A 25,937-nucleotide genomic window follows, 5' to 3' on the forward strand; every position below is an offset into this window, starting at 1 on the left:
CAATCCAGATGTGACTGAAGTGTGGACTTTCAGCTTCAAAATACTGCATTAAGGTGTGAGGTATTACAGCTATTTTATACACTGTCCCTCCATTTTCACAGGCTCCAATGTCACTGGACAAACTAACAATTATAAATATTATTTTTAAGCAGTATTTTTAATACTTGGATGCAATCCCTTGTAGTCATGGACTGTCGGAAGTTTGGAAACCATATACACACTACTGGTGAGTTCCCTCCCTTGTGATGCTTTGCAAGTTGTTTCTTGATCTTTCTGCCTCTAAGTGAAAAGTTTTGGTTGGTCATTTAAGATTACGCTGTATGATGTGTGTCATTATCCATCTGTACAGTGAAGAGCCATCCTATCAGTTCTGCAGCAGGTGACTGAATCTGGGCTCAAGCTCTATTTACTTAGATAGAATATATCCTGCTACTCCTATTAGCTGTCACACGCTCAATAAACACCAGTGAAACAGTTTCAGTTCCACCGGCATCCATACATTACTGTATATTAACAGTGCCTCCACCATGTTTGACAGATGATGCAGTTTGCATTAGCTGTATATTAACAGTGCCTCCTCCATGTTTGACAGATGATGCAGTTTGCATTAGCTGTCACACGCTCAATAAACACCAGTGAAACAGTTTCAGTTCCACCGGCATCCATACATTACTGTATATTAACAGTGCCTCCACCATGTTTGACAGATGATGCAGTTTGCTTTGGCTCATGAACCCTTCATTTTTTTCTCTGTACTCAAGCTAATCTTGGTTTCATCTGTCCAAAAACCCTTTAGCAGTCTAAGCTAGCTAAATTAAAAACCTGGAATCAACTACAAACTTTTTATCTCCTTAATTTGTCATGAAATGATCTACAGCCTCCCACTAAATTGCTCATCAGTCAATTGTCCTACTACTTTTGAGGCTGTAAAAATGGAGGGACTACGTAAAAACAGGTTCCGATTCCAAACCAATTTGTGCAATATTTTTGTTATTCACTTTTATGCTATATTTATAATAATATTTTTAAATATAAAGGTTTACTTTTATTATAAGAACAGATGGTGGTTCTGAATATAATTTAAATGAGTTACATTTGTAATTAAACAAAGCAAAACCTTTTACATTTTTCAAAAATAAAAAATGCACTGGGAGCACAGCAACACCAAAACAAAATATGAGAAGGTAGGCACATCACTGCCACAGTGCTTTATTTGAGAGACACCCTGGATGAATGTAAATCCAGAGGGTTCACCACCACACAAGAACATAAAGGCCAGGATAGACTGCTAGAAAACAAAGCCTGCCCAGTTCTGGAACAAGAGTTTTTGGACAGATGAAACGAGGATTAGCTTGAGTATAGAGAACGTAATGAAAGGTTCATGATCCAAAGCATAGCACTTATCATCTGTCAAACATGGTGGTGGCTCTGTCCAGGCACGATCATGTAGGTGTTTATTGAGGATGTGACATCTGATAGGAGTTGCAGGATGAATTATATAGTCATGACAACTAGTGAGTAACTATAAGGCCATAAACAACACACTGCTAATGATGCCATGTGTTCTATAAACAACGTGATGAATCACCAAAGAAAACAACATAGTCAGAAGGGCGACAATAGCTGCTCTAAGAATACGAGCAGGTAATTTAAGCCCTGTCAGCAGTGAATACCTGCCAATAATATAAATAGATGAATGAACTCCAAAGGGAATGCACAGCTGTCACACCTTAACATGAGGCTGAATATCTGCAGAATCATTTTCCATATGGGATTCAATGCTGCACTTCTCAAAGTGACCCTATGAAACAGAACAATCGTAACACTACAGGAATATCTGCAGGATTACCGACGGTTACTTATAGCACACTCTTAAAAAGTGTAGAAAGATGTACATAGAACCACAACAACACAAAGAACCATCTATACTCATACATGATTCTTTACCTGGTCAAATGGCTATAATGACTCTTTACAGAACCTTTAAAAAAAGGTCTACATAGTTTTGCACCACAGAACCCATTTTGAGTAATACATATAACCAGTGGTATATCCAACCAAGAAAATACAAAGAACCAGCGTTCTTTCACTGGTACAATAGTTCCATGATATGAACGTTCTAAAACCTTTTTAAAGGTTCTTTAAATATTTACTTTTACAATCATGGTAAAAAATGGTTCTATGCAGCATCAAATATAGTAAAACTATTTCTACTACATCCTTAAAAAGGGGTTCTTTAAGGGATCTTAAGTACAGGTAGTGGTTTAATATAAACCCAATCTTTTTAAAAGGTTCTTTAAAATAGTGCTATATACGATCAAAAGGGTTCCACTATTTTTATGATTAAAAAAACCATTTTCCCAAGATGATATAGAACCCTTTTTGTTAAGAGTGTCAATTCTGACAATTAGTGTGACATGCAGCACACCTTGAAAAGGTGTTCTTCAGGGGTTCTTTAGTAAAGGAAATGGTTCTATATAGAACCATGATAACTCAAAGACCCACTGGAAAGTTTACATTCTTTGCCTGGTTAATCTTTTTTCTATGATGGAGAACATCTTTTCAGTGGTTGTTCAAGAAACCTTTTACAAATCGGTTCTATGTAGCACCAAAAGTGGTTGCACTATTCTTTAAAGTCAAAGAACCCTTTTTATTGGTAGTATATAGAACCCTGTATACAATACAGAACCCTGTATACCATTTGATGTGATAGCATTTTTAAACAATTTTTTTTCCTTCTCCTCACTTTTAAATACCAGTAGATTGTGCTCTGTGTGGCCCATGCAAGGCAAAGCCGGGCACGCCAGATTTTCTGGAAGAACGTCCTGTCCCCAAGGGTGCACAACAGGGGACAAGGCTGTGACATTACAAGGATCACTCATGATTCAGTCTTTAGACGTGTAGCCTATTAGTTGTCCAATTGCTTCCAGCCCTATTATCTGATCTGGACTGAACCCACAGCTGCGTTACAGCCAAGTTCCTCATCAGAAGCAATACCTGAGCAGGCAGAGTCATCAGTCTCCCTGCTAACAGCACAAGGGCATATAAGCATAAGCGAGCACCCCTATATATGGCTAAAAAGGAGCATATCCTAACACTGTGGGCTAGTGGTGGGCGTTAAATTGATGGTCTACGCTGGAATGCTGTAATACTGACATACTGTTATCCTGCTGTTCCGTTGTAGCTATTCAGTTGTAGCTGTTCAGCTGTTCAGTTTAGCAACATAATGCTCATAAAATAGCAGTGTTCATGTTGCCAAGTAGTGTGCTTAAGCCCTTTAAATCATTAATTCTGTCATTTTGTGCACATGGTCTGCAGAACCTGACAGTGCCAACATCAGTGTATTTCATTTGCTGGCTGCTGCAGGACTGTTTTTAAGGAACAGTTTAAAATCAATAAAAAATTAAATAAACAGTATGTTTCCTTTTTTGGGACTGGGCTTTCTGTCTGCTTCCCTTTGGTGTCATTTCAAGAAAAGAAAACAGAACAAAATCACCAGTCCAATCAAAATACAAGGCATTCTTTTAGCACACTACCTCAAAAAAGGGGTTCTTCAAGGGTTCTTCAGTAAATGCTATGTTTTTATAGACCTATAAAATGTTAAAATGACTATTTGCCATGATTAACTTTTTTAAATGTTCTATTTTGCACCAACAAAGGTTATGAACCCTTTTTTGGTACTATATAGAACCATTTATGGTAAGACAGCATTGACCTGGAAACATGTCTTCATTACATTCATTAATGCAAACTTTATATCATAATATCTGAGTGTCATGATAGTGATTTTTTATCAATATCCTCCAGCCCTACAACCATACATAGAGGTTCTTCAAGGTTCTTCAGTAAAAGCTTCACCATACCTGTTGTACATGGTTCTTCAGAGAACCTTTTGAACAATGTGTCATATATATCACAGGTTTTAGAGTAAGAACACTGATCTATTAACACTAAATGGGTTCCACTATTGTTACAAAGCAAAGAGACCTTTTTCGATACCTTCTGAAACTGGAATCTTTCACTCATGGAACCAAAACATTTTCTTTAAAAGAACCAAACTCTTACCAAGGTTCTTTGACTGTGTTGTTAACAACAGTAGAACTTCTTCTTCCTGATGCTATATAGAACCCTTTTACTACCAAATACCTGTGACTCGTAACTATAGAGCAATTCCTTTGGTGTTATGGTCTATAGAGCCTTATTGAAAGGCTATTTAAAGAACCATATACAAGAAGTTCTCCAGAGAAGAACATTCAATCCAGCCTTGCACTGAAATGGCTTTATTTATTTATTTTATTTTGGGACCCTTGAAGAACCCCCCGTTTCAGAGTGCTTTAGTGAGGCAGGAATAATCACGCTCTTAGGAAAAAGGAAGAATCTTGATTTGTAACAATAGCAGAACCCTTATGGTGTTATAGAACCATTTTTAAAAGGCTACCTAAAGAACCATACACAAGAAAGTCTGCCTCACCTAAAAGAACAATCTATCCAGGCAAACCTCCATTTAAGCAATACAACTGTTCTTAAGGTTCTCATGGTTCTATACAGAACTGTTGCCTTTATTAAAGAACCCCTGAAGAACCTTTCTTATTAGAGTGCTTAGACAGTTTTTCTATCTAAGCAAAGAACCATTTAAACTCATCCTTAGCAAAAAGAGATCTTCACCTGTAACAACAGCAGAACCCTTTTGGTGCTACAGCATATAGAACCATTTATATAAGATAATTTAAAGAATAAAGTTCTTGATAGTACGCCCTTCTTTGGGTTCTTTAGTGAAGGCTATATATAGAACCATGCTCTCCACATTCTCAATCATAGAGAACAGCATTTCTAGATAAAACTTCATGTCAGCATTGAAGTGGTTCTTTGAACTGCAATGGTTCTAAAAACCTGAGTATCCTTGAAAAACCTCATTCTTTGAGACACATGCAAGAGGTTTTCCATCTTCGAGAAAATTACATTAAAAAAGTCACACGAAACTGACCGGCTGCCATCGCATGGTTCTAGATATAACCTTTACTAAAGAACCCCTTTTGCCCCCTTAAGACTATATTGAGGGTCGTTCAGCCTTCTTAGGATCAACCCCAATGGAACGTTCCCAAAGAACCCCAATGGAACATCAGCGAAACTGTTCCCTTTCCTAAGGAACCCTTGAAGAACCCCATTCAAGATGCATATAAAAGAACCATATTAAAGAACCATTTTAGGAACCATACACAAGAGGTTCTCCTTGACAGAGAAGGACAGTCTATCCATGTAGTCTTTCTAGGAACAACTGAGACTGTTTCTGAGAAGAAGGAGGACCAGCGAGCCCCACCGTCAACCCCGTCTGTCCATCACGCTCTCCACTACACGCCAAGCGCGTTCACGAGCAGCCTGATGTCAGACCCGCTCAGCAGCTCCCGTTCTGGGTTAAACTGGATGATACGTGTTTTGCAAGCTCTCCCTCTGCAACTGCCCAGCCTGCCGAGCCGCCGTCCTCATCTTGCTCTCCCACGCAGTCATCATCTCAGCACAGTTTCCAAAGCAAAGCCACACAAACGCAGAAACGAGGACAGGCGTCTGACGCACGCGCCTGGTTCCCAATCCCACTCTAACACTCTCCCCCTCTCCCCAACAAGCCACCGCTAACACCGAGCTGGAGCTACAGCTGCAGACGCTCTCTTACCTATGAGCGGCTTGGGTGCAGTGTTCCCCATTACTGCGAGCGGTTCGCTTCCCTCGGTGGCAAGTGGAGTCCGGATGCAGCTCCTTCTCGTCCTTCCATCTAGAGGCGAAATGTCACGCTCCTCGTGCACGCGAGGCTCGTGCGGAACCTATAGCCACATTCGGACAGCGCCGAGGAGCGCGCGCTTCTGCCGCCCCATCGCACCGAACACGCTCATCCTATCTCCCAGGCGTGCGTGCGTGTGTATCTCTGTCTCTCTCTCTCTCTCTCTCTCTCTCTCTCTCTCTCTCTCTCTCTCCAAAGCGTTCGCCCTCATTGGCACAGTGCCGCCCCCTCCTTTCCTCCCAAATAAAAAAAAAAACCCTTCAGTCCTGCTCAACTTTAAAGCAACACACAAGCACACCACCCACATGGAGAGTGCCACTCAGCACCCCCCCCCCTTCTTTCCCAAAACCAGTTGCAAAACACACTATAGGGCATTTGCATCTATTTGTGTGTGTGTGGCAGTGTTAGCAAGGTGCAGTGTATATGTAATACGCAATAATTGCAATTGCTGTTGCTGGTGAATGGACAGACTGTGCTAGGGTTTGTATATGTGGTTCCCATTACAAATGAAGTTCATGATGCAATACTGCAGGCAACCTGCCTCTGCACTAACACTGTTGTTTACAGTTCCTTAAACGGGGAATTCCACCAGAGGCTTTTTTTTAACTGACTCGGATGTATTTACAGTGATGGTGACAAGAATAACACCCATGAAGTATTCACTACTCAAAACCACCCATGAAGAGTCACAAGTTTTATTGTTAATGTTGATGAAGCTAAAAGCTGTCCTTAGGGACCACTCTGACTTTCAACATGACAACTCAAAAAAACATTTGGATGCTTAAGAGCTTAAAGAGTTGTTTGCTTGGTTAAAGGGTGAGAAAAACCATCGGTGGATGGTTCTATAAATAACCCTTTTTGTTTAAAGCAGCATTATGTAGAATTTCCCCCTTAAAATAGCAGCTCAATCGTGTTGATGCTCCACTGAGTGATAGGGAGAATAGTGTCCATATCGTTGCTGTTCCGGGCTCGGCATGCTGAGATGTAACTTCTGTAAAGCGGGCAGGACAATGGTCCACTTTTTCAATTCTTCATAGTACTCCCTTGCTGGGGTTATTTTTTAAAGACTATATATGCAACCATGCTCTCCACACTTTTCACACTCTCCACACTCTCCAATGTTCTTCATCACAGAGAAGAATATTTTATCCAGGTAAAAATCCATTTAAGCATCGAAATGATTCTTTGATACAAAATAAAAAATGACTAGCCTCAACTAAAGAACCATTGGGGAACCTCCTGTTTAAAGATGCATATACCATCTTTAAAATATTTAATATGCATATGCCAGTGGAACCACTTTTGGTGCTATATAGAACTATTGTTAAAATGTTTTTTCTGAAATAGTCACATGCAACTGATTGACTAAAAGCACATGGTTCTATGTATAACCTTTATTAAAGAACTTCTGGATAACCTTTTTTAAGGGTGTACCATAAAGAAACCCTTTTGCCCCGCTTTAAGAGTGTATTGTGGACCATTCAGTGTTCTTAAGAAAAACTGAGCCTGTTTTAGAAAAGAAGGCACATCAGCGACTCCCAGTGTTAACCTTCTTTACAAAACTGTTGCCTTTACTCCTTTACTAAAGAACCCTTGAAGAACCGCAAGAAAGATCTTCTTCTCCCTTAGTAATGAATCACGTAAACACATCCTTAGCAATAACAGATCTTGTTTTTAACTCCTTTCTATTATTACACTACTCTATCTCTAGAACCACATGCACAATCATCTTTGTATACAATCCAGCAACACTGCTCTACCGCTTCAGCCTACATGCTTCTGTGTCAGCTTGTCCAGAAATGCAAGTAAACGTGTCCTCTTTGAGGGGTTGATCAAAGCCCAAATTACAACTCCCTGACTGTAGGGGGAGCCTACGAGCAAGACATACTTACTAACTTAAACTGGATTGTTCAACTGGACTGCACCCAAGAGCCTCTACTCCGATTCACACCCCACAGCTTCAAGTCTAGACTCAAACATGAACTTTAGAGACTAGAGATTCAACTCAGACTGATAGCCCAGAGACCCGACTCGAACCCCACCTCAGAGACTTGACTCGAACCCCGCCCTAGAGACTTGAGACCTGACCCAGACTCGTTCAGAAGACTCGACTTCATGCCACCAAGACCCAAGACTCAACATAGAATTGCACTGCAGAGTCTCGACTCGAACTTGCGATGCAGACACTTGCGACTTGACAGACTTGTACCATTAAGACTCAAGCCTCTCTTTCACTGTTGCAGATAAATTTCCAATGTCAGAATAAAATGATGTAAGTCTTGCTAGAGTTGTAACACTCATTTAACACTCCCTCATCCGGTTCATTTTGGATTTCGGTCTTAACTCTTGTCTGTCTTTTCCTCATCTTGACGTTTCCGTAAAATCACCCGTCTTTTTTTTTTTTTTTTACAGACTACTGCACACAGAAGAGCAGCTGTGGTCAAACGCTGCTTCTGTTTCTGCCCCATTGTTCACCAGTTTCTCTTCTTGTAAATTTCCACCAGGAACGTGATGGGAAATAACCTCAAAATAGTTGCAGTCTTGCAATACTGCTCTGCAGATTCGCAGTCTCTGCAGAATCATCTGTGAGTTATGACAAATTGTATTTACATGTGATAGAGTGTTACTTTTTTTACAGCAGAGATTTTTAGTGTATGGTTAGCATAAGACTTGTATCCTACAGACTCAACACTCGACTCAGACTGGTACCCCAGAGATCAAGGTATTTTTGTTAATGTCTTAAGCTTTGGACTCTGTACAGAAACCTCAGGGTCTTGTGGTCCCTGGTCCCTCAGGGTTATCCGTCACAAACTGCCACATTCACAAAGAAAGGCCAGACGTGGGACGGCTATTCACTCCTCGTGTTGAAAGTAATAAAAGAGGTTTGCTGTTAAAATCAGATCTACTGAATAGTGACAAATCCCCTGCTAAACTATCACGCAGCAGTCTTCCAAGAGGAAAGCCCTAACACACAAGTCAACAGTGACTGGAAGGCCAAATCATCATGCACGAGAATAATAAAAAAAAAAACATAAGTAAGTCTCCAAAAGAGCTGCTGAGAAGGGGGGGCATTTTTGGAGAATTGCACAAACCCTTATGAGGAAATCCCCCCACCGCCCCCGTTCTCCACCCCAGCCCTCATCCTTATCCTTCCATGGCCTTGACCGCTGGGATCCTTGCAAGCTGTTTCCTGTCTTCTGAACTCACACCGTCTCTGAGGAGCTCTATCCAAACGGGCTGGGTCTGTGATTGCCGGCTGAGTGCCAACGTCTGTCCAGTCCACCGCCAAACTGCCTAGAGGGAGGCTATAGCTTGCGCTAACCGCTGCATGTCACCTAGTGTGCGTGCTTTGACGGTAACAATAGAAATGCCCTCATTCTCATATTCACTCACATGGAATAAAGTCCAGTTGCTTTGAGCACGTTCCACTCCAGCTGATGTAACTGATAGACATATGAACAGTCTCCACTGGTGGCAAAGCAGCGAACACCGCACAGATGGGAATAGGACAAAAAATTGGAAGACGAGCGATGTATTGTTTAACTTCCAAAGCCTGGACTAAGACTAGGTGTCATCAGCATTGCTTGGAAATATGCCTTGGTTGCACTGCGTTGTAAGCTGGACTAACCCTCCACCAGCAAAGTGCTGGTTAAATTCCTTGTCTTTATATAAATGTAGAGGACAAATAAGGATTTTTGCACAACATGATGGATGAGTCAAAAGGCTGCTTGCAAAATTCCAAGATGGAGCTGAAGAAGTTGGCCCTGGCGGGTGGTCTCAACAAATCTGCCTTTTGACAAAGCGGCTGAAGGTTGAAAGGATTTTGCTTACTGACAAGAATTCTCCTTCTGCAGTCGCAGCAGGAAACGGTGGCACTCCTGGCTCGCTTAGGAGACCTGAGAGCAGACCAGAGCAAAGCTGCAATTCTTTGACGTCCTAGTCAGGTTCGGAAAGAAAGGGAGGCAGTCACTGTGGGAATTTATGCAGGAAGTGTGCATGAAACAGCAATTGTGGCTGTAATATTACATGTGGTGTAAACAAAATATCATGAGAACAACAGCTCTTTGTTTTGGGATTCAATCCTATTTACCCTCTATGTAGCAGAGAAAATTAGTTTGATAACCCGAGCCATTATCAGAGAACTAAGATTGGAAAGGAAGGGTTTGGAGCCCAGACTCTGATCACATCCGCACAGTCTACTCATTAGACACACAGCAAAAAACCATCACTGTTAAATTAGCTTCTGCAGAGTTGAATGGACTCTCAGCATGTTTAATTTAATGCTTTTTAATTCCAAAGGCATCAGTCCATAGTAACTGAGAGAGATAATGCTAATGAAACCAGCCAGGCTCTTCTTGAAAAAAGGCCTCGATTTCTAAGAGAAGACCCATTTGATTTAAAACATGCACACCCCTCAGTCTGACAAGTTTGAATTTGTGAGTTTCTGATGTCAGGAAAAGTTTAGTTTAGTAGAGATTTTTCTTAAAATGACTGTTTTATAGTGTTTAATATCTAATATGTAATATATAATTCAGTCTGCCTCCCACCTCCCTGACCATTCAGCTCCCAGCTCCTTCAAAACACTGCAGTCAAGTCACTATGTGTGCATGAGTGTGTGTCAACTACTGATATGAAATAACTGGTTTATAGTGGGTGAACGTGCCATTATTTGGATTTCTATAGGTTGTGTGTATTAGCATTAGCATTTGCCTCCTCTCGATTGTGAATGCACTCTGCAGTGCTGGTGAAAAACACAAAGAAAGGTATGCGGTTCTCCCGCTGGTAAAACAGAGCGTTTCAGTGATCACTTTATAAAGTTTCAGATATTATGGTAGTCTTTCATGTTTCACTGACAAATATCCGTTACATTTCTGTTAATGGTGTATTGAGAACACCAGATAGCGCTCTGAATACCGTGCTTAAAACAAAGAAACGGAGCTGGATTAAGATTAAAATAGCTGATACACAATCCATTAAAATATGTCTGGATCGGCCTCAACATTCCTCATTTCCGTTTATTTACTTTAGCTCCACCCATTCTTACTGAAGTTATGAGTGTTTTAGCTCTTTCTCAATGAGTTGAAGTACAAGGCAGCCAATCATCATTTGTATATTTCAGAAATTGACATATAAACATATGCCATACAAAGCCACGTGAGCGTCAAAAGCAGACCTCAGGTAACCTAAAGAAATGTAGGATGTGGGCCCTTTAAGCTTCATGGTGAGTAACCCCTCTCCCTTGGTCCCACTTCACAAATCGTAGGCATCACTCTGATTTCACTGATGGGTCAGCCGCTCTGGGCATGGTCATCAGCGTCAGGCCAGAAGAGAACAAGCACGTGACTCAGCATGGGACAGTTCCCTCAGTGCTCCTAGGATAAAACGGGTGAAGGGCACATTCAAGGATGTCTTTGATGGGCAGGGGTCAAAACCCTCTAAAAACGCAGTCCACACAAGCGTGCACTGTGAAGACAAATGTGCTTGGCCAGCGCACACTTGGCTAAAGCTCCTATAGAACAGCGCAATTTTGTGTTCTAATGAAGCAGTATGCTTTTCTGAGGGATGAAGCTGTCAGAATGTGCGAGGAAACTTGGCCTATCGTCTCGAAATCGTTGCCATGCGGTGGAGTGACTGGTCCTTGGACTGCGAAGTGTTAGATTTGCAGTCTTCTAATTCCCGTTCGGTTTCCAAGGCGCTGCAGAAATGCTAAGCAGATGGCCGATTGGGAGGATTGCATGTGGTTGTCTGAGCAGCAGGGAGCTTTTGTCCAAACCCCAACTCACAGATCTAATGACAAAGTGAGTCATAAGCACCCTCCAAGAGGACCCCGCGTTTTCATTAAACACATGTGCAAATAGCTCAAGTAGAATTTATTTTATAAATCTAATTAGAAAAAGAAATCCATGCAATATGACTTCACTGTTTTTTGTTCTTCCCGTCCGGTGATCTATGACTCTGTAAACAGTACTTGCTTGACCTGTTAACTGATCGAGCAAGGGGAAGACCATTTGTCATCTTTTCTATTGGACGACACGGAACACTCTATAAAGAAGCTGTCAACTGAAAGCACTTGATGTCAACTGGTGTCTGTACGAAATCCAACGGCAGCATTCGTGCCTCTTTGAAATGGGAATTACTGCCATGTGCACTGTGCCCAGCAGATTTTACTGATTTTAGCAGAAATCCAGTGCTTCGGATTGCTTAGTCAGGCCACTCTAGACACATATTTTCTGTCCGAAAGAAACCCTGTAAACTTGAACAAAACAATAGGTGGGACTGGGATAAATCGCATTTTAGCATATTTAGCGTTACAAACAAGTGCTCTCCTGCAGCAGGCCTGATCTGAGCTTACCCGCATGAAGAGCAGCGCCCAAGCACTGATAACTGTGACTGTATTTTCCCCTTCAGGAATATAACACAGTTCTTCTCGCAGCCCCGTGTCGCATATGTGTGTTCGTACTCCGCTGGGATTGGGTTTCCTTGCTCTTCTTACTCTACACATTGGTTTCAGCCTTTGCTTTAGCCTATAGCTTTAGTTATTTTGTGTTATTTGACCTCCAGTAGTCCTGCTTTGGCCTAGCACTATTTTGCACTATTTTATTAAAGGTGACCTAGAATGAAAAACTGCATTCACCTTGCCATAGTTTTAAAAAAAGTTTAGTATATGGACGTGATCTGTTGTGAAGCTCAAATACTTTTGTGTCCTCATTCAAAAGCAAAACCCATGTAAGTGAAAGTGGGAACTGTAAAATGGACCAATTTCAAAAACCCCAAACTGTTTACTAACAGTCTTGGCTTATTCGTAACAGTGTTGGCTCATATTTACTTATACTAGAGAAAGCTACTTCAGAAGAATATGAAAGCAAAAAAGCACAGATGCTGTTATGCAAGGGTTCCTCTGATGTGGCTAAACGCGAACACTAGGCTGACCAGCACCTCTGAAGCTTAAAAATAGGGCTAATAGCTAATGCTAATGGTTGTCCGGCTACAATCTCTTTAGCTAGCTAACCGCACACCATGCTGACTTGACACATAGAGGACCCAGAAAGGATCCAGAAAGGACATCAGCGCTATCTGGTAAGACTTAGGATTTGGTCTATGTTAGTCAAGTGTGTTTATTATCATTAACATCACTGAAGGGCCATTTTGGAGATATTGTTATAGTGAGCGGTGCAGTGAGTGTAACAGCCACAAACCTACATGCAGCTGGAATCTTTGTTAGCATTGAAAGCAATAAAACTGGAGAAGTGAGAGAGTTCCTGAGACAGTTCCTTGGACAAACTGGCATTTATTGACAAGATTGATCCAAACGACCTAACCACCACAAGCTGGAATACCCTCAATGCTGCCTCCAACCTCGTACTTGGATATTACCAACCACGGTTGGATTGTGAACAGTTCAGAAACTATAAATCTCCTAAAGCCCATGGATATTTCATGGGTGCAGGATTTGTTTGCATTTGGATTGAAGGACTGCAACAACACAGTGCTAACAGTAGAGGTAATCTAGCTGTAATCAAGGAAACTTGTGCTTAGCATAGCAGCCTTCGCTTGCATTACATTTTTTTCTCATTAAAGTACAAATTTAGACTGTAATGATGCTGATATAGTACTATAGTACACGAGAAACACTGTTCAACTCATAGAAATAAGTAAACAAGAGCATGTCATCATTACGATGGCATAGTACTATAGTAAAGCAGAGGATCGCATGACATTTTACAGTCTTAACTAAACCCGTTAACCGGTTCCTGTGGCTCTAGCCAGACAGAAACTAGACACACCAGTGAAACACACACAGTGACTGTGAGCACACATGCCCCGAGCGGTGGGCAGCCAATGCTGCGGCGCCTGGAAAGCTGAGAGGTGAAGGGCCTTGCTCAAGGGCCCAACAGTGGCAGCCTGCCGAGCCAGGGTATCAAACTCACAACCCTGTTATCAATTGCCTGGAGCTCTAGCCACCACTGCCCACACAGGATATTGGTCATTAACCAATCCTTACATTTTATGTAGTTTTGTAGATATGCTAGGCTAGCCTAAGCTAGGTTGTAACTTATACCAGCCAATAAAACTTACCAAAAAGAGCCAAAAGAGCCAAAAGAGCTTACCATTTGTTTCCACTGTAGGTATGGTATGAATTATTAGTAGGGTTTATTATAGGCAAAATAGTAGGGTTTAATGAAACCACACCTAAACATTTTCACCCCACAGAAGTCACATTCTTACTATTTCAATAAACCAAAATATCTATAAATGCATTCTTATATAAATGCACCTTAATATTGTTTCACTTTTCACATTGCCACTTTGATATCCAACAGATTTTTCGGACAACAGCTTATTTCCCTATTGTGCAGTCCTACCAAGTATTGACAAAACATACAGAGACTGCCCCGTGATCCACATGGTTTACAAATCTGAATCGACAAGTGCATGAGGAAGGTAAAAGTTGGCTTCTAACAATATTAAAATGGAGAAAAACAGCCATTGGCACTCTGTTACAGGGTGACATACAAAACCAAAGAATAAGGAGAAGGGATTTCAGTCTTTTGACGTTAGTTACATGGCTAACTCCTGCCAACAGGGCTCAGAATAGTGGTTTGTGTCTTTAACAGATGTGGACCACTGGCCTCATTTCCCCCAGCTGTGCTATTGTGCTTGCATTCTCTGGCAAGACAAACGGATGCACTGCTACCTAAGTTTAAGGAAATGCATACTACCACGTAAAAAGAGAACAACAAACTTGTTTCTCCAATGTGTGAAAGGTGACACGTATTGAGCAGGGCATGAAACAGGACATGATTAATGGAAATTCATTTTAATGATGCTGATGACCTCGGCTGTCACTGTCACACACATTTACAGTGTGTATACTGTATATGTCTATATAGAACATTGCAGGAGTCTGAGAAAATAATATGCAAAGCTAATTATCTAGGCAGTGAGTGTTTATGCCACTCAACCTCTGGCTGGTTATGATATCGGGAGAGTAGGGTAGGCCTAATGTTTAGCATGCAATGTCCTCCCTCATGCTCCAGCTTTATTTCTTCTAACTCTTTATTTAATAATGGCTTTTGTTGTTCAAATAATAAAATGTTTCATGCATTAATCTTCTTTCCGTGCTTTTAAAACTGGGAAAAACACTAAAGTCTTATTGCACTATTTGTGGACTAAGCTGTAAAGTGTCAGCCCCTCGATATTGCGCCCTCCCCCGGGGCGATTCTGAGCCGCCGCCCACAGGCCCAAATAAGGACTTCCTCCTCGTTTGTGTTCATGTTTAATTCAGTGTGTCGAGCCATGTTGATTGTGCTCACGTGTTACACCTGGGATTGGGGGGTATTTAAGAAGCCTCAACGCTGCCATTCAGTGTAGAAAATTGTATCATTTGGGACCTTAAGTTTTCATGAGAGGTTCCCCGTAGTGTAGAAGTGTGTTGAGGCCAGTTTCTGCTCAGAGTTCACGTTCAGGAGCAGGTCAACCTGCCAATCAAGTCTTCAGCGAGGCTCACTCGCTCACAGACAGGATTTACTGTCAACCCACATCTCAGCTAGGCGACCCACACTCACGGCAGCGCGCTGCAGTTCCAGGTTTGGTCGGCCTAGCCATTTTATTTAGTAGCTGGTCACCCAGCCCAACCCCCAGTCCCAGGTTCGTTTTTTTGTTCGCCCTCTTGTTTGTCACGTTCAGGTTTTTGTTGATCACTGTTGTTCATGGTTTGTTGCTTTTTTGCCTCACTTGCCCCCTTTTGTTTATCTTATTATGTCCTAATAAATCTCCTTGCTTTGTGTGGTGAGTCCGATTGGGAACCAGAAAGTTGTGATCTTGTCTTGTCTTCTTTGCGTGATCCTAACCGAAACAAAAAATATGTTCTTCCAAGCTGGAGCTGGTGCCTCAGAAGCATGTGCCCAGAATAGCCTTGCAAGCCTAATACCTGCAGGGCCATGGCATGCTAACACCATGTCAACAAAATAAGCAATAGAAAGAGTTGGAGTAAAGAAGGCTATTAATAGGAGCTATGACTACAGCAGCAGCAGTAATAATGTTTGGTTCATATACTGCCAATGTAAAATGGGGTAGATTGGTCATGTTTGAATATTTAACACAACTTAATACACTACAAGTATCCAGAACATCCCTCTAATTCAGGGGTGGGCAATCCTGGTCCCAGAAGGCACAGTTTTGTAATTTTACTGCTCAAGCACACTGGATTCAACTCACCTGTTAAATGTTTGGTAGGTCTGTTAGAGCAGGGAAATCAGCAAACTGTGCTGGACTCTCGTTGCCCACCCCTGCTCTAATTAGTGGACTGACTATGAAGCAGTGGAACTGTGGATCTCTGGAGTGATGGAGCTCCAGCCAATGCCTTTGGGATAAGTTGGAGTGGTGTGTGTGTGTGTAATCCAGAACGTGGAAATATGAGACTGTGCCGGTAAGGTGAAGCTGGTTGGGAGTTGCTTGTTTTTGCCTGCGTTCGGGTCAGGCATGTCCCTGGGTGACTCAAAAACTAGTGTGCTTTGAACATCGAGCCAAGGTGCTCGCAAAGATGTGCAGATATGCCATCATTAAACCATAATTAATCTAAAGTACAGTGTTGTGGCAGAGGGGGTTTAGCTGTAAATATCAACTAAGGAATCTGTGTTTTAATGAAAAAGCTTATTTTAGCCACATCACATCATTAAAAGTTTACAGCACAATTCAGGAAGCATTGTAGGCCAGTGCTAACCCTGCATCGCTGCTCGACTCTTAAAATGTGACCTCTAAATGGGTCTCGGGATATCTGGTATGGAGTGAAAATCCAAAATCCTGTTATGCCAGTGGTTAAGAGCAGGTCTGCTGGATTTCTAGGGAGTTTTTGTGGTTAACCACCTTTCGCTACCATTCTCCATCTCCTCTACATAATTGAGTCATTTTCTCAATCAATGCGTTGTTCTCAAAACCACCAGAGTAATTTCGTTGAATTATGCAGAATAATAACAGTCGTTTTTAAACATGTCACACAATGCCAAGACATGGTACAGAAGAGTGGTTGGACCTTTCACATCTTTGCTGTGCTAATAACAACCTGGAACTTAACACCACGACAACAGTGCAAATTATAACTCAGTTCTGCAAACAAAAGCAGCCCCCAGACTCACCCTCCACTCAAGAAATCAATGACATTGCATGCATTTGGTTGGGTTTGTGTATATATACAGATGGAGAGTTTGTCAGGTTTATATAATTTCAATCTCATGAAACACTATATGCTCATTTCTCCTAAATCAAGACTCTTTTTAATAGCTTATCCTGCTTTTGTTGGAGTAGCTGTTTCTACTGAAGAAGGCTTTCTATTAGATTTCAGTTTGAAGCTGTGAGGATTTGACTGCATTCAGCAACAAGAGCATTACTGAGGTCAGGATATTCGTTCCCAACTTCCCAACTCATTCCAAAAGTATTGGATGGAGCACCACCCATCATTCCAGAGGACACAGTTCCACTGCTCAATGCTAAGGGGCTTTATACCCTTCTATCTCAAGCCTGGCATTCATGTTTTTCTGCTCTAGAAAGTCCTTTTCTACTGGCAATAATTATCTACAGGGACTAGACAAGAGGTGTGTGTGTGTGTGTGCATTTACACAACAGTGTCAGCAGTGGGTGCAACTTAAAGTAGCTAAATGCATTCATTAGAAAGGGTGTCCACACACATTTGTCCATATAGTATATAAAGGACACAAGGTGTTCACTGAAGGCCAGAATTTACAGTCAACATCCAATACCATGTCTAGTCAATCCAAGACAGTTCAGAGAAGTCAGCAACTAGACATGTATCCATGTATACACTCGTAGAAAGAAAAAATCAAAGGAAAGTAAGTGACTAAAACAGGAGTATCCAAAACTGCCATGCAAGACCTGGTAGACCACCAAAACTGGCCCCATCTGTTGTTGAGGTATGGAGTCGCCAATTTCTCTGGCACCAATACATTAGCAACAGGTCCTTTAAGTTCTGTAAGTTGAGTGATGGTGGATCTGATTGAGATGTGGGGAATTGGGAGACCAAGTCAACACCTTGAACTCTTTGTCATGTTCTTCAAACCATTCCTGAACAATCGCTATTGCTGTGTGACAGGGTGCATTCTCCCGCTGAAAGAGGTCACTGCCTGGTGGTATGCATCAAAGAATCAATCATCCACATGAATGCCAGGACCCCAGCAGAAGGTTTCCCAGCAGAACAATGCCCAAAACATCACACTGTCGCGTCCAGCTTGCATTTTTCCCATAGTGCAGTGCACACTCAACCGGCCGTCCACATGATGTTAAAGAAGCCGTCATTTATCAGATCAGGCCACCTTGATCATCGCTCAATGGTCCGGTTCTGATGATTCACTTGGTGCTTAATATATCCACTCCTTGACAGGTGCCACATGACTAATGCCATTCTTATTACATATGCACTTACAGGATGGTACAAGGTTATTAAGCTCAAACACTGATAAGACCTTTAGCTTGTATCTAGGGCTGCCCGATCAGTTGGTGTAACTGATGATATCAATGCTGAAAATGTGTGAATATCAATATTTTAAACTGGAGCGCTGTTTTATTATTATTAACATTATATATTTGTTTTGTAATTTAGCCTTTAGATTTCTGAAATGCTTCAGTTCAAATAAAAATGGCTCCAGTTATGGTCAACTCCATTCAAAGCTACTGTTTAAAAAAATATTCTGCAGTATATATAGGTTTCCAAACATCCAAGGCGCCGTACGCATGGAAGTGCTTACGATGGTGGTTTTACACTGAGCAAAGTGTCGATGGCCGTCCAAAGCAGCTGTAGCAGGTGCACGATCACCCAAAAGGTCGGCTAGTCATGTTTAGTAACCATTAGTAGTGAAGCTTTTCAAATCTGTTGTCTTTTTTACATTGATTACACACACGCCTGCCTGCTACCGTAGAATTTCCACTGAATAAGAGAAAATGTTAAGGCTAGAACCTGGGCTTCTTGATTGATTGATGTCGGTGTGTGTGTTTATGTGCTTTGGACTTGGTGGGACATATAATTAGATAAGTCTATCTAATTATTTTATTTCTGCCATTAATTTGGGAAACATTCTTGTGTAGGGAACTTAAATACAATAGACCGCATATATAAGGGGTACACATCAAAACTACACTAGATTGGCTTTGAAGCTGCTGCACTATTGACTTACAAAATATTTACGTTGGATTTAAAAGTTGAAAACCTCAGTTTTGAACTTTTGCATTATATATAGACATGCAGTTTGTTGTCAGAGTAAAATGAACTTCAATGAAATGCTTACTTTGACGTTTTGGAGAAAACTTTATTGCTTTGAGTAATTAACTAATCATTAAAATACTCGACTGAGATAAAACTCCCAAACGCTGTCTGACAAAGCACTAATATGGTTCCCAAATTTAGACATTGGGCCTATTTTTACTGCCTTCTTATTGCCCTAACATTTAGGGTTAAGTGCTTAAAAGGCAGTAGAGAACGCACTTGACATGCTGTGTGAGGTTTCACCGGGTCGCATGTTCAATGTTCTGCAGCATATAAACAACCACAAAATAGGGGGTACCTTGGCATCAACAGTTAACCTTTTTTTTTTACAAAGCTGTAAGGTCAAAAGGGGTCAAATGTCACAAGGCTACAGGACAAACTAGGTTGCCACTGCTATTATTAACAGCAGTTTACAAAAGACCAATGTAATGCTATTTGACAAGAGCAATGACTTTCCCTTGAATTGAAAGAAGGTTACCGTACTGAGTATGCGTGACCTACCTTCTAGCGAGGGTAAAGTGATTACATAATGCACTGACTGATGAAGACTGTCAGTACATTTAAAGGGCTGTCAGTCAGTACAGAAGATATGTGCGTTGAACCCTAGCTTATGAGCCCTGGATGAAAATGTCCGTTTTTACGTAACTGCCCATTTGTTTCACAACAGCAAAAGAAAGGGAGGGCTGAAGTCTACACTGTCTGTATGTAAGACTTCAAAGCTTCTAGTCACGCTGCCTTGCCTTGTTTACATCCTTCTGAAGCAGTTTCTTTGGCTGACCAGTCCATAAAACAGGCATTTCGGAAACTCATGGCCTGAAGGAGTTGATCTGATGAGGTCAAAGGTTATTCAGCTGTGGAACTCAACACAAACAACTACTGGTGGCTGACAACTGACAACTCCAGCAGAGAACCAACCTTGCAGATCAGTGACTCCCATAAACATGGCGTATTTTCCACTTAAATTAGAACACAGCTGTACAGCTATTTTATTATGCAAATTATGTTACATGCATTTGCTAACAATGAAGACAATAAAGATGAATACCTTCTTTAAATTTCACTGTTTTAATTAACATTCCTGCTCATAGAAAAGCTCAATAAAAGTCAAAATCTAAAACCAGGGACGTGCAAAGTAGCAGCAATAAAATATAACACAACTAAATCACTAAATCCTGTAATTTTTTATCAGCAAATACGAGCTCTGTTTTTTATGTCTTTTATTTAGTTCCATATTAAAAGTTATTAGTGGCGTCCATTTTTCTATAAGACTCCTAGCTCTGAGTCCAGATTGAGGAAATTAATAGTGTAAAAAGTAACAGCAGCCGTGAAACTGTATTCTGGTTCAACTTTGGCTTTTAATCTATAGTTCATGATCTCCCTGAACCGTTCCTATTGAGTATGAGAAACATGTGCAATGACATCACCAACTAATCGCCTATTCAATTAGTTACTAACTAATTTGGTCATCGAGATTGTGCAGGAAATTGCAAAATAGTTGTTCTCCTCCATCTTATGATCAACAACACACCACTAATGAATCTATTGGTGGTCCACACTCACTTCCATGGTTGTGCTATACCTAGAGATAGCTGTATCACTCAAAAGATATCAGAAGGGAAAAAACAGTTCATGTCATAATGAGTAGTTCTTAAAGCGGAAATATCTGACAGATTCTGCCATCCTAAGCTATAGTCTTGTCCTTGGTCAAACTGAAGAAGTTCTACTGTAGTGTTGGACTATTCAGTCAATAATCAGTCAGATATCATGTTAATTTTTGAAAATAAATAAATAAATAACCAAAACAATGACTTTTATCAGGAACATAGCTACACATTTTCTGCATTTCCCACAAAATGCTGATAAACCTACTTCTCCTGTAATGATACAGAGCAAATCAATCCTGTAAGTTTTTTGACATTGTGTAATTAGGTCTGATACCGCCAACCCACAGCCTGGCCATCAGCCGCGTAAAGCCGCTCACTGCACGCAAAAGTGGAATATAGCACATGTACACGCCAACAGTGTCGATGGAAACTGTTTGAGGATGTCTGAGACGCTTAACACAAAACACCCAGATTTAAAATCCATTTTATTTGGAAGACACGAGTCTGCTTGGTGACTCTCCCGCTCTTAGTGATGTCACGCTACTCTGTTGTTCCATGGACTTCCATTTTTGCAAGCCAATGGAATGTAGCCATGTGTTCTAAACAGGGCTTACACATCGTAAGATTTAATGGGAGCCACATGAATTTGAGATTAATGAGAGGTGAATTCAATCGGTTGGTAATCCAGTCCGTGGTCTATTCTGCTGAGAGGCCAGGGAAACCAGCGTGCCATGTCTGCAACATCTCATCAGGCTGCAGTCTGTTTTAAAAGGTTAGTCAGCCTTAATTACTTGAAAACCGTATGGCAGACACAGATGCAAACAAGGCAACCCTGAACAGGCACACAGACACTTTTTGTTGATAGTACAGTCCTTTCAGATTTAGACTGTACATAGGGGCCTGTGTGTTATAGCTAGGGTTATCACAGTTAGTTGTGCACCATGTGGAAATTCTGGGCTAATAATGGATATTTTTGGTGTATGTATGTGTTGGACGCAGATATATGAACCTTTATGAAATGTAGAGATTGTGACTACATCCACATGGATTAGTATTACAGAGAGTTAAAAATGCTAGTTTGCTAGTTTGTCCCACACCTTTAATGACTGAAATGGGAGGTGAACTCAGAGGGCTTGTGGGCTGGAGTTCGGTGCTCCGTCTAGGTGAATGCACGAAGCTGAGCCCCCCCGCTTGGTGGAAAAGGGAAAAAGACAGGGAGGCGGAGGGTACAAAGCTGTTATATGTGGCAAATTCCAACTTGAATGAAAATAAGTCATTTAAGAATGTAATTTAAAACCTCCAGTACACCTTACGAATGCTAAGTAGGGCCACCCTTTGCTTTAAAAATGACCTCATGAAGTCATTGTGGCATGGATTCCACATTATGTTAGAAACAGTCCTTTGAAATTCTGGTCCATAATGGTAATAATAACAAAGCTGTTCGCCGTGGTGACAGAGACTGAGGGTTTATATGTGGCAAAGTGGGAGGCATGGGCCACCTCCCAAAATTATGTCATTATGTCCCTTTCTATTTTGTGTAATTGTAGTGTATAAATCGCTATTTCTATTCTTATATATTTGGTATTATCTCTGCATATAGTTCCATGCATAATTTAAGTTGTTTAATTTGACAAATATGAATTTTAGCTTGTCGAATATATAATATATATAAATATTTGATATATTCTACCCTATATCCTATTCTGTTGTTTGTGAGCGGAACGTTATGAAAGCATTTCAATGCTAGTTGTACTGTGTACTAGTTGTGTACTGTGTACTGTGTATTGTGTGCTAGTTGTAGCTATCTATGTGACAAATAACTGAATGAATGAATAGTCGACTTTGAGACAGTGAAGACACAAAAACAGATTAACAGTGCCACAGAAAGCATTTATTTAGTATTCAAGTGTGCCTGTATTTAGTATTTTAGTATGTGATTCTGTTTGGGCTTAAAATGTTCAGATGGGGTTTACAACCCCGTTATTATATGTCTGAATAATTTTCCTTTTATTGTGAACTTTAAAAAACATGATGCTTTTATGACCTAGTTTAAATCACTGCAAAGGCTCACAGGATCAATATAACATAGTACAGCATAGTTTTTAGTTACTGTTGGCCTTCTGCGAACGGTGCTTTCCCCAGCACTACTCACCCAAGCGGCACTTACCCAGCTAGTGGTAGCTTTTAGCCTAGCCCCTGGGCGCTTTCCCAGATTTAGCATAATTTAGCTGTGAGGGCCCTTCTGCAGACACTGACTCTGTGCAGCAGCCTGTTTTCCGATAACTAGTTACATGTCTGGCGGTGATGTGCATACTAGAAAAAAGACTTTCTCAAATATCACATATCAGTATAATTGATTACATCTAATAATTTTAATAATGTTTAATAAAATCCCCATTTCAATATGGTCTATATAGTTCTGCCAGTCAGATATGTGCTGAGAAAAAATATATATATTTAATTATCTGTCATTTAAAAAAGAAATATATTTTATGCAGAATATTTTTTTTTTTGCTGAAGAATCATAGTCAAATGGTTGTGAGGTCAGAGAACTGTACTACGGTACAGTGTTTGTTACAGTGAAGGGGGAATTTTCCACATGGCTGTCAGTGTCTACTGAAAGCATGGCATGATATGTTGGAGTAGACGCTTTGGGAGATCTGCTGTATGCTAATGTCACTTGTCACAGATGCAGTCCTCACAGCCACTCCCCAATAGCCTTCCCCAGCTGCCCTGTCCTCTTCCATCTTTAAATGCTATTTTAATACCCTTTAAACCAGATCCAAACTGGCCCATGGAGCCTCGTGGCATCTCCTCTGTACAAGGTTAACAACACCCGGAGAGCTGTTTCCATAGTAAAGAGGCCCTCCAGGGAGGTGGGCTATAGGAGTCATGGTGGGCTTGGGACATTATGGGCTGCTCATTGGCTACTCTTTTAGACACCAATTGTTTCTTCACAAACGGACAAATCATCTAAGTCAAAAATCCAGTCCACATACTGCTTACCACATGACTGACCTCATTCTTCTGATGTGACTTGATTAATACAAACAAACACAAAAGCAGTCTATGACAGCAGGAACACACTGTATAAAGCGAAACCTCAATGCAATATCGACCACCATATGCTTAAGTGTGTCAAATGAAAAATTTACGACCATAGGACTCCCTGCCATGTGACAGCCTAAAAAGACTCACTGACATTTGTAAGTTAAGTCAGTGCCCATCCCTGAGAAGTAATCTTTCCTTCCATCATCAGCTGCTATGAAGGAGCAAGCTACTGCACATGTGAGCTGTTTTTCCAAGCATGTTCTAGAGTATCGCTGACAATCTTATATTTCTAAACAGAAAAGGGCCAAGAGACAGAAACTTAAATGCCTTTGCAATATTAATTATCCAAAATTCGAACTTTTCATTAAAATAATAAGTCATTTATGAATATCATTTAAAACCACCAGTACACCTTACAAATGCTAAGTAGGGCCGCCCTTTGCTTTAAAAATTACCTTAAGTCATTGTGGCATGGATTCCACCACATGTCCTACAGTCCTTTAAAAATCTGGTCCATAATGACATGATTGCATCACACAAATCCTGCAGATTTTTCAAGAGCACTTTTTTAATGATGTGAATCTTTTGTATTATCACATCCCAAAGGAGTTCTACTTGATCCAGAGCCACTCAAGAACACTGAACTCACTGTCATGTTCATGAAACGTTATCAGCGTTAACAGCGTTATCAGGCTGGAAGTAGCTGTTATTCAAGCGATGTGTCCAGGCATATCTGAATAGATTGGGTATTGGCTGTTTTATTATTCCATAATTATTAATATTATTCGCAGCCAGTAGCGGTGCTGAACGTTCTCAGAAGGTAAGTAAAAGAGTGTAGAGTCTGCAGTGTGAAACTACTTTAACGTGAAACATAAAAACAGACCATAATATCTGAACCTTTATAAAACTATCACTAAAACGCTGGGAGAACCGCTCGTCTTTCTATGTTTTTAAACCCGTCCCTGAAGAGCACATACAGAAATGAGTGAAGGCTAACGGTAATGCTAATTCACACACGCTACAGAAACCCTGATACACAAAACATTCACCCACCATAAACCAGCTATTACACACCAGTAGACCCACAGTAGATATTAGTCCAGAGTGTGTACCACTACACACACAGTGATTTGACTGCAGTGTTGTAAAGGAGCTGGGAGCTGATTGTTCAGGCAGGAGAGGCAGACTGGATTATACGATATTAAACACTATAAACATTATCATTTTAAGAAAAGTCCGGAAGAACGTCTCATTATAAAAACTGCTACTGAAAATAAAGGGATTTTACTGAATCAGCAGCTTTTAAAAGTACAAGCTAAATTCTACAAATTTTTATTAATGCAAACATTTATTAATAGCCATATTTTCCTCTGCATACTAGAGAGATGGCTTTCCTGCATTCCTCACAGAACTTGAACTTTTCCCCATCTGAATGGTCCACAAACCGGGGCATTGACCTAAGCAGAGAAGCTAATGTGGGTCCAGACTTTCCTGTGGGCAGGTAACCAGACCGGAGGCTGAGGTGTGAAGACTGTGCCAAAGGAAGGCCCACAAGTGTGTTAAGAGTTAGACCTTAGACTACACTGACTGTTTTATGCCTACATTTGTGTGTGGATTTTTTATTGAAACCTATAGAGTAGAACTTACAGTATAAGTGTATGCAACAGGTTTCCAAATTCATGCAGCACGTATCTATTGATTGCCATTATTTACTATGTTTCTCACTATTAATGTGATCGACGTCTACAACAATTATAGCCACAATGTACCCAAAATAACAAGTGAATGTACTTGCATCTTCTAAGGTTTTCATTTAATTTCATTTGTGATAACAGTAAAATGTTGGCCCCACATATGGATGCCCACCAGCATCCCACCAGGGTCAGTGGGGGCCCATGGGGCCCATTTGGGTTATACACTGTACATGGGGACTAGATGGGACCCATGTGAAATTAGGGTGGGCTGAACGATGGCTCTCATTTGGGAAGTTCAACTGGGTCCCAGTAACAACAACAATCAAACAAATCAACAACAACGAGTAAAAATATCAATTAAAACATTAAATAAGATACTTGTTACTAAGTGGTTTTATGTAGTTACTACTATTTAAAGGCTAAATCTACAAAATCTGAATCTACAAAAAACACTTACTAAGGCCTTACTAAGACAATGAATCCTGTATAGTAAACGCTGGGTTGCAAGCTAGAGTATTGTAGATCTTCCTAGAAAGGCTACA

The 25,937-nt window shown here is 40.8% G+C and overlaps 1 protein-coding gene across 3 annotated transcripts in view; it reads right to left on the reverse strand.

The window, feature by feature from the left end:
• Positions 1-25,937, reverse strand: part of neurl1b (neuralized E3 ubiquitin protein ligase 1B) — a 53,085-nt gene that overhangs the window by 18,671 nt on the left and 8,477 nt on the right. For 2 of the 3 annotated variants that reach the window (XM_072663648.1, XM_072663647.1), the window contains exon 1: positions 5,669-5,914. The exons of the other annotated variant lie outside the window; for it this stretch is intronic. In XM_072663648.1, coding sequence (XP_072519749.1) covers positions 5,669-5,699 — 31 coding nt within the window. In that variant the 5' untranslated portion in view covers positions 5,700-5,914. Of the gene's footprint in view, positions 1-5,668; positions 5,915-25,937 lie in introns of those variants that run through there. 3 annotated transcript variants of the gene reach the window in all.

Source organism: Salminus brasiliensis, chromosome 19 (genome assembly GCF_030463535.1).
Source record: "Salminus brasiliensis chromosome 19, fSalBra1.hap2, whole genome shotgun sequence".
In the NCBI taxonomy this organism is placed as follows: domain Eukaryota; kingdom Metazoa; phylum Chordata; class Actinopteri; order Characiformes; family Bryconidae; genus Salminus; species Salminus brasiliensis.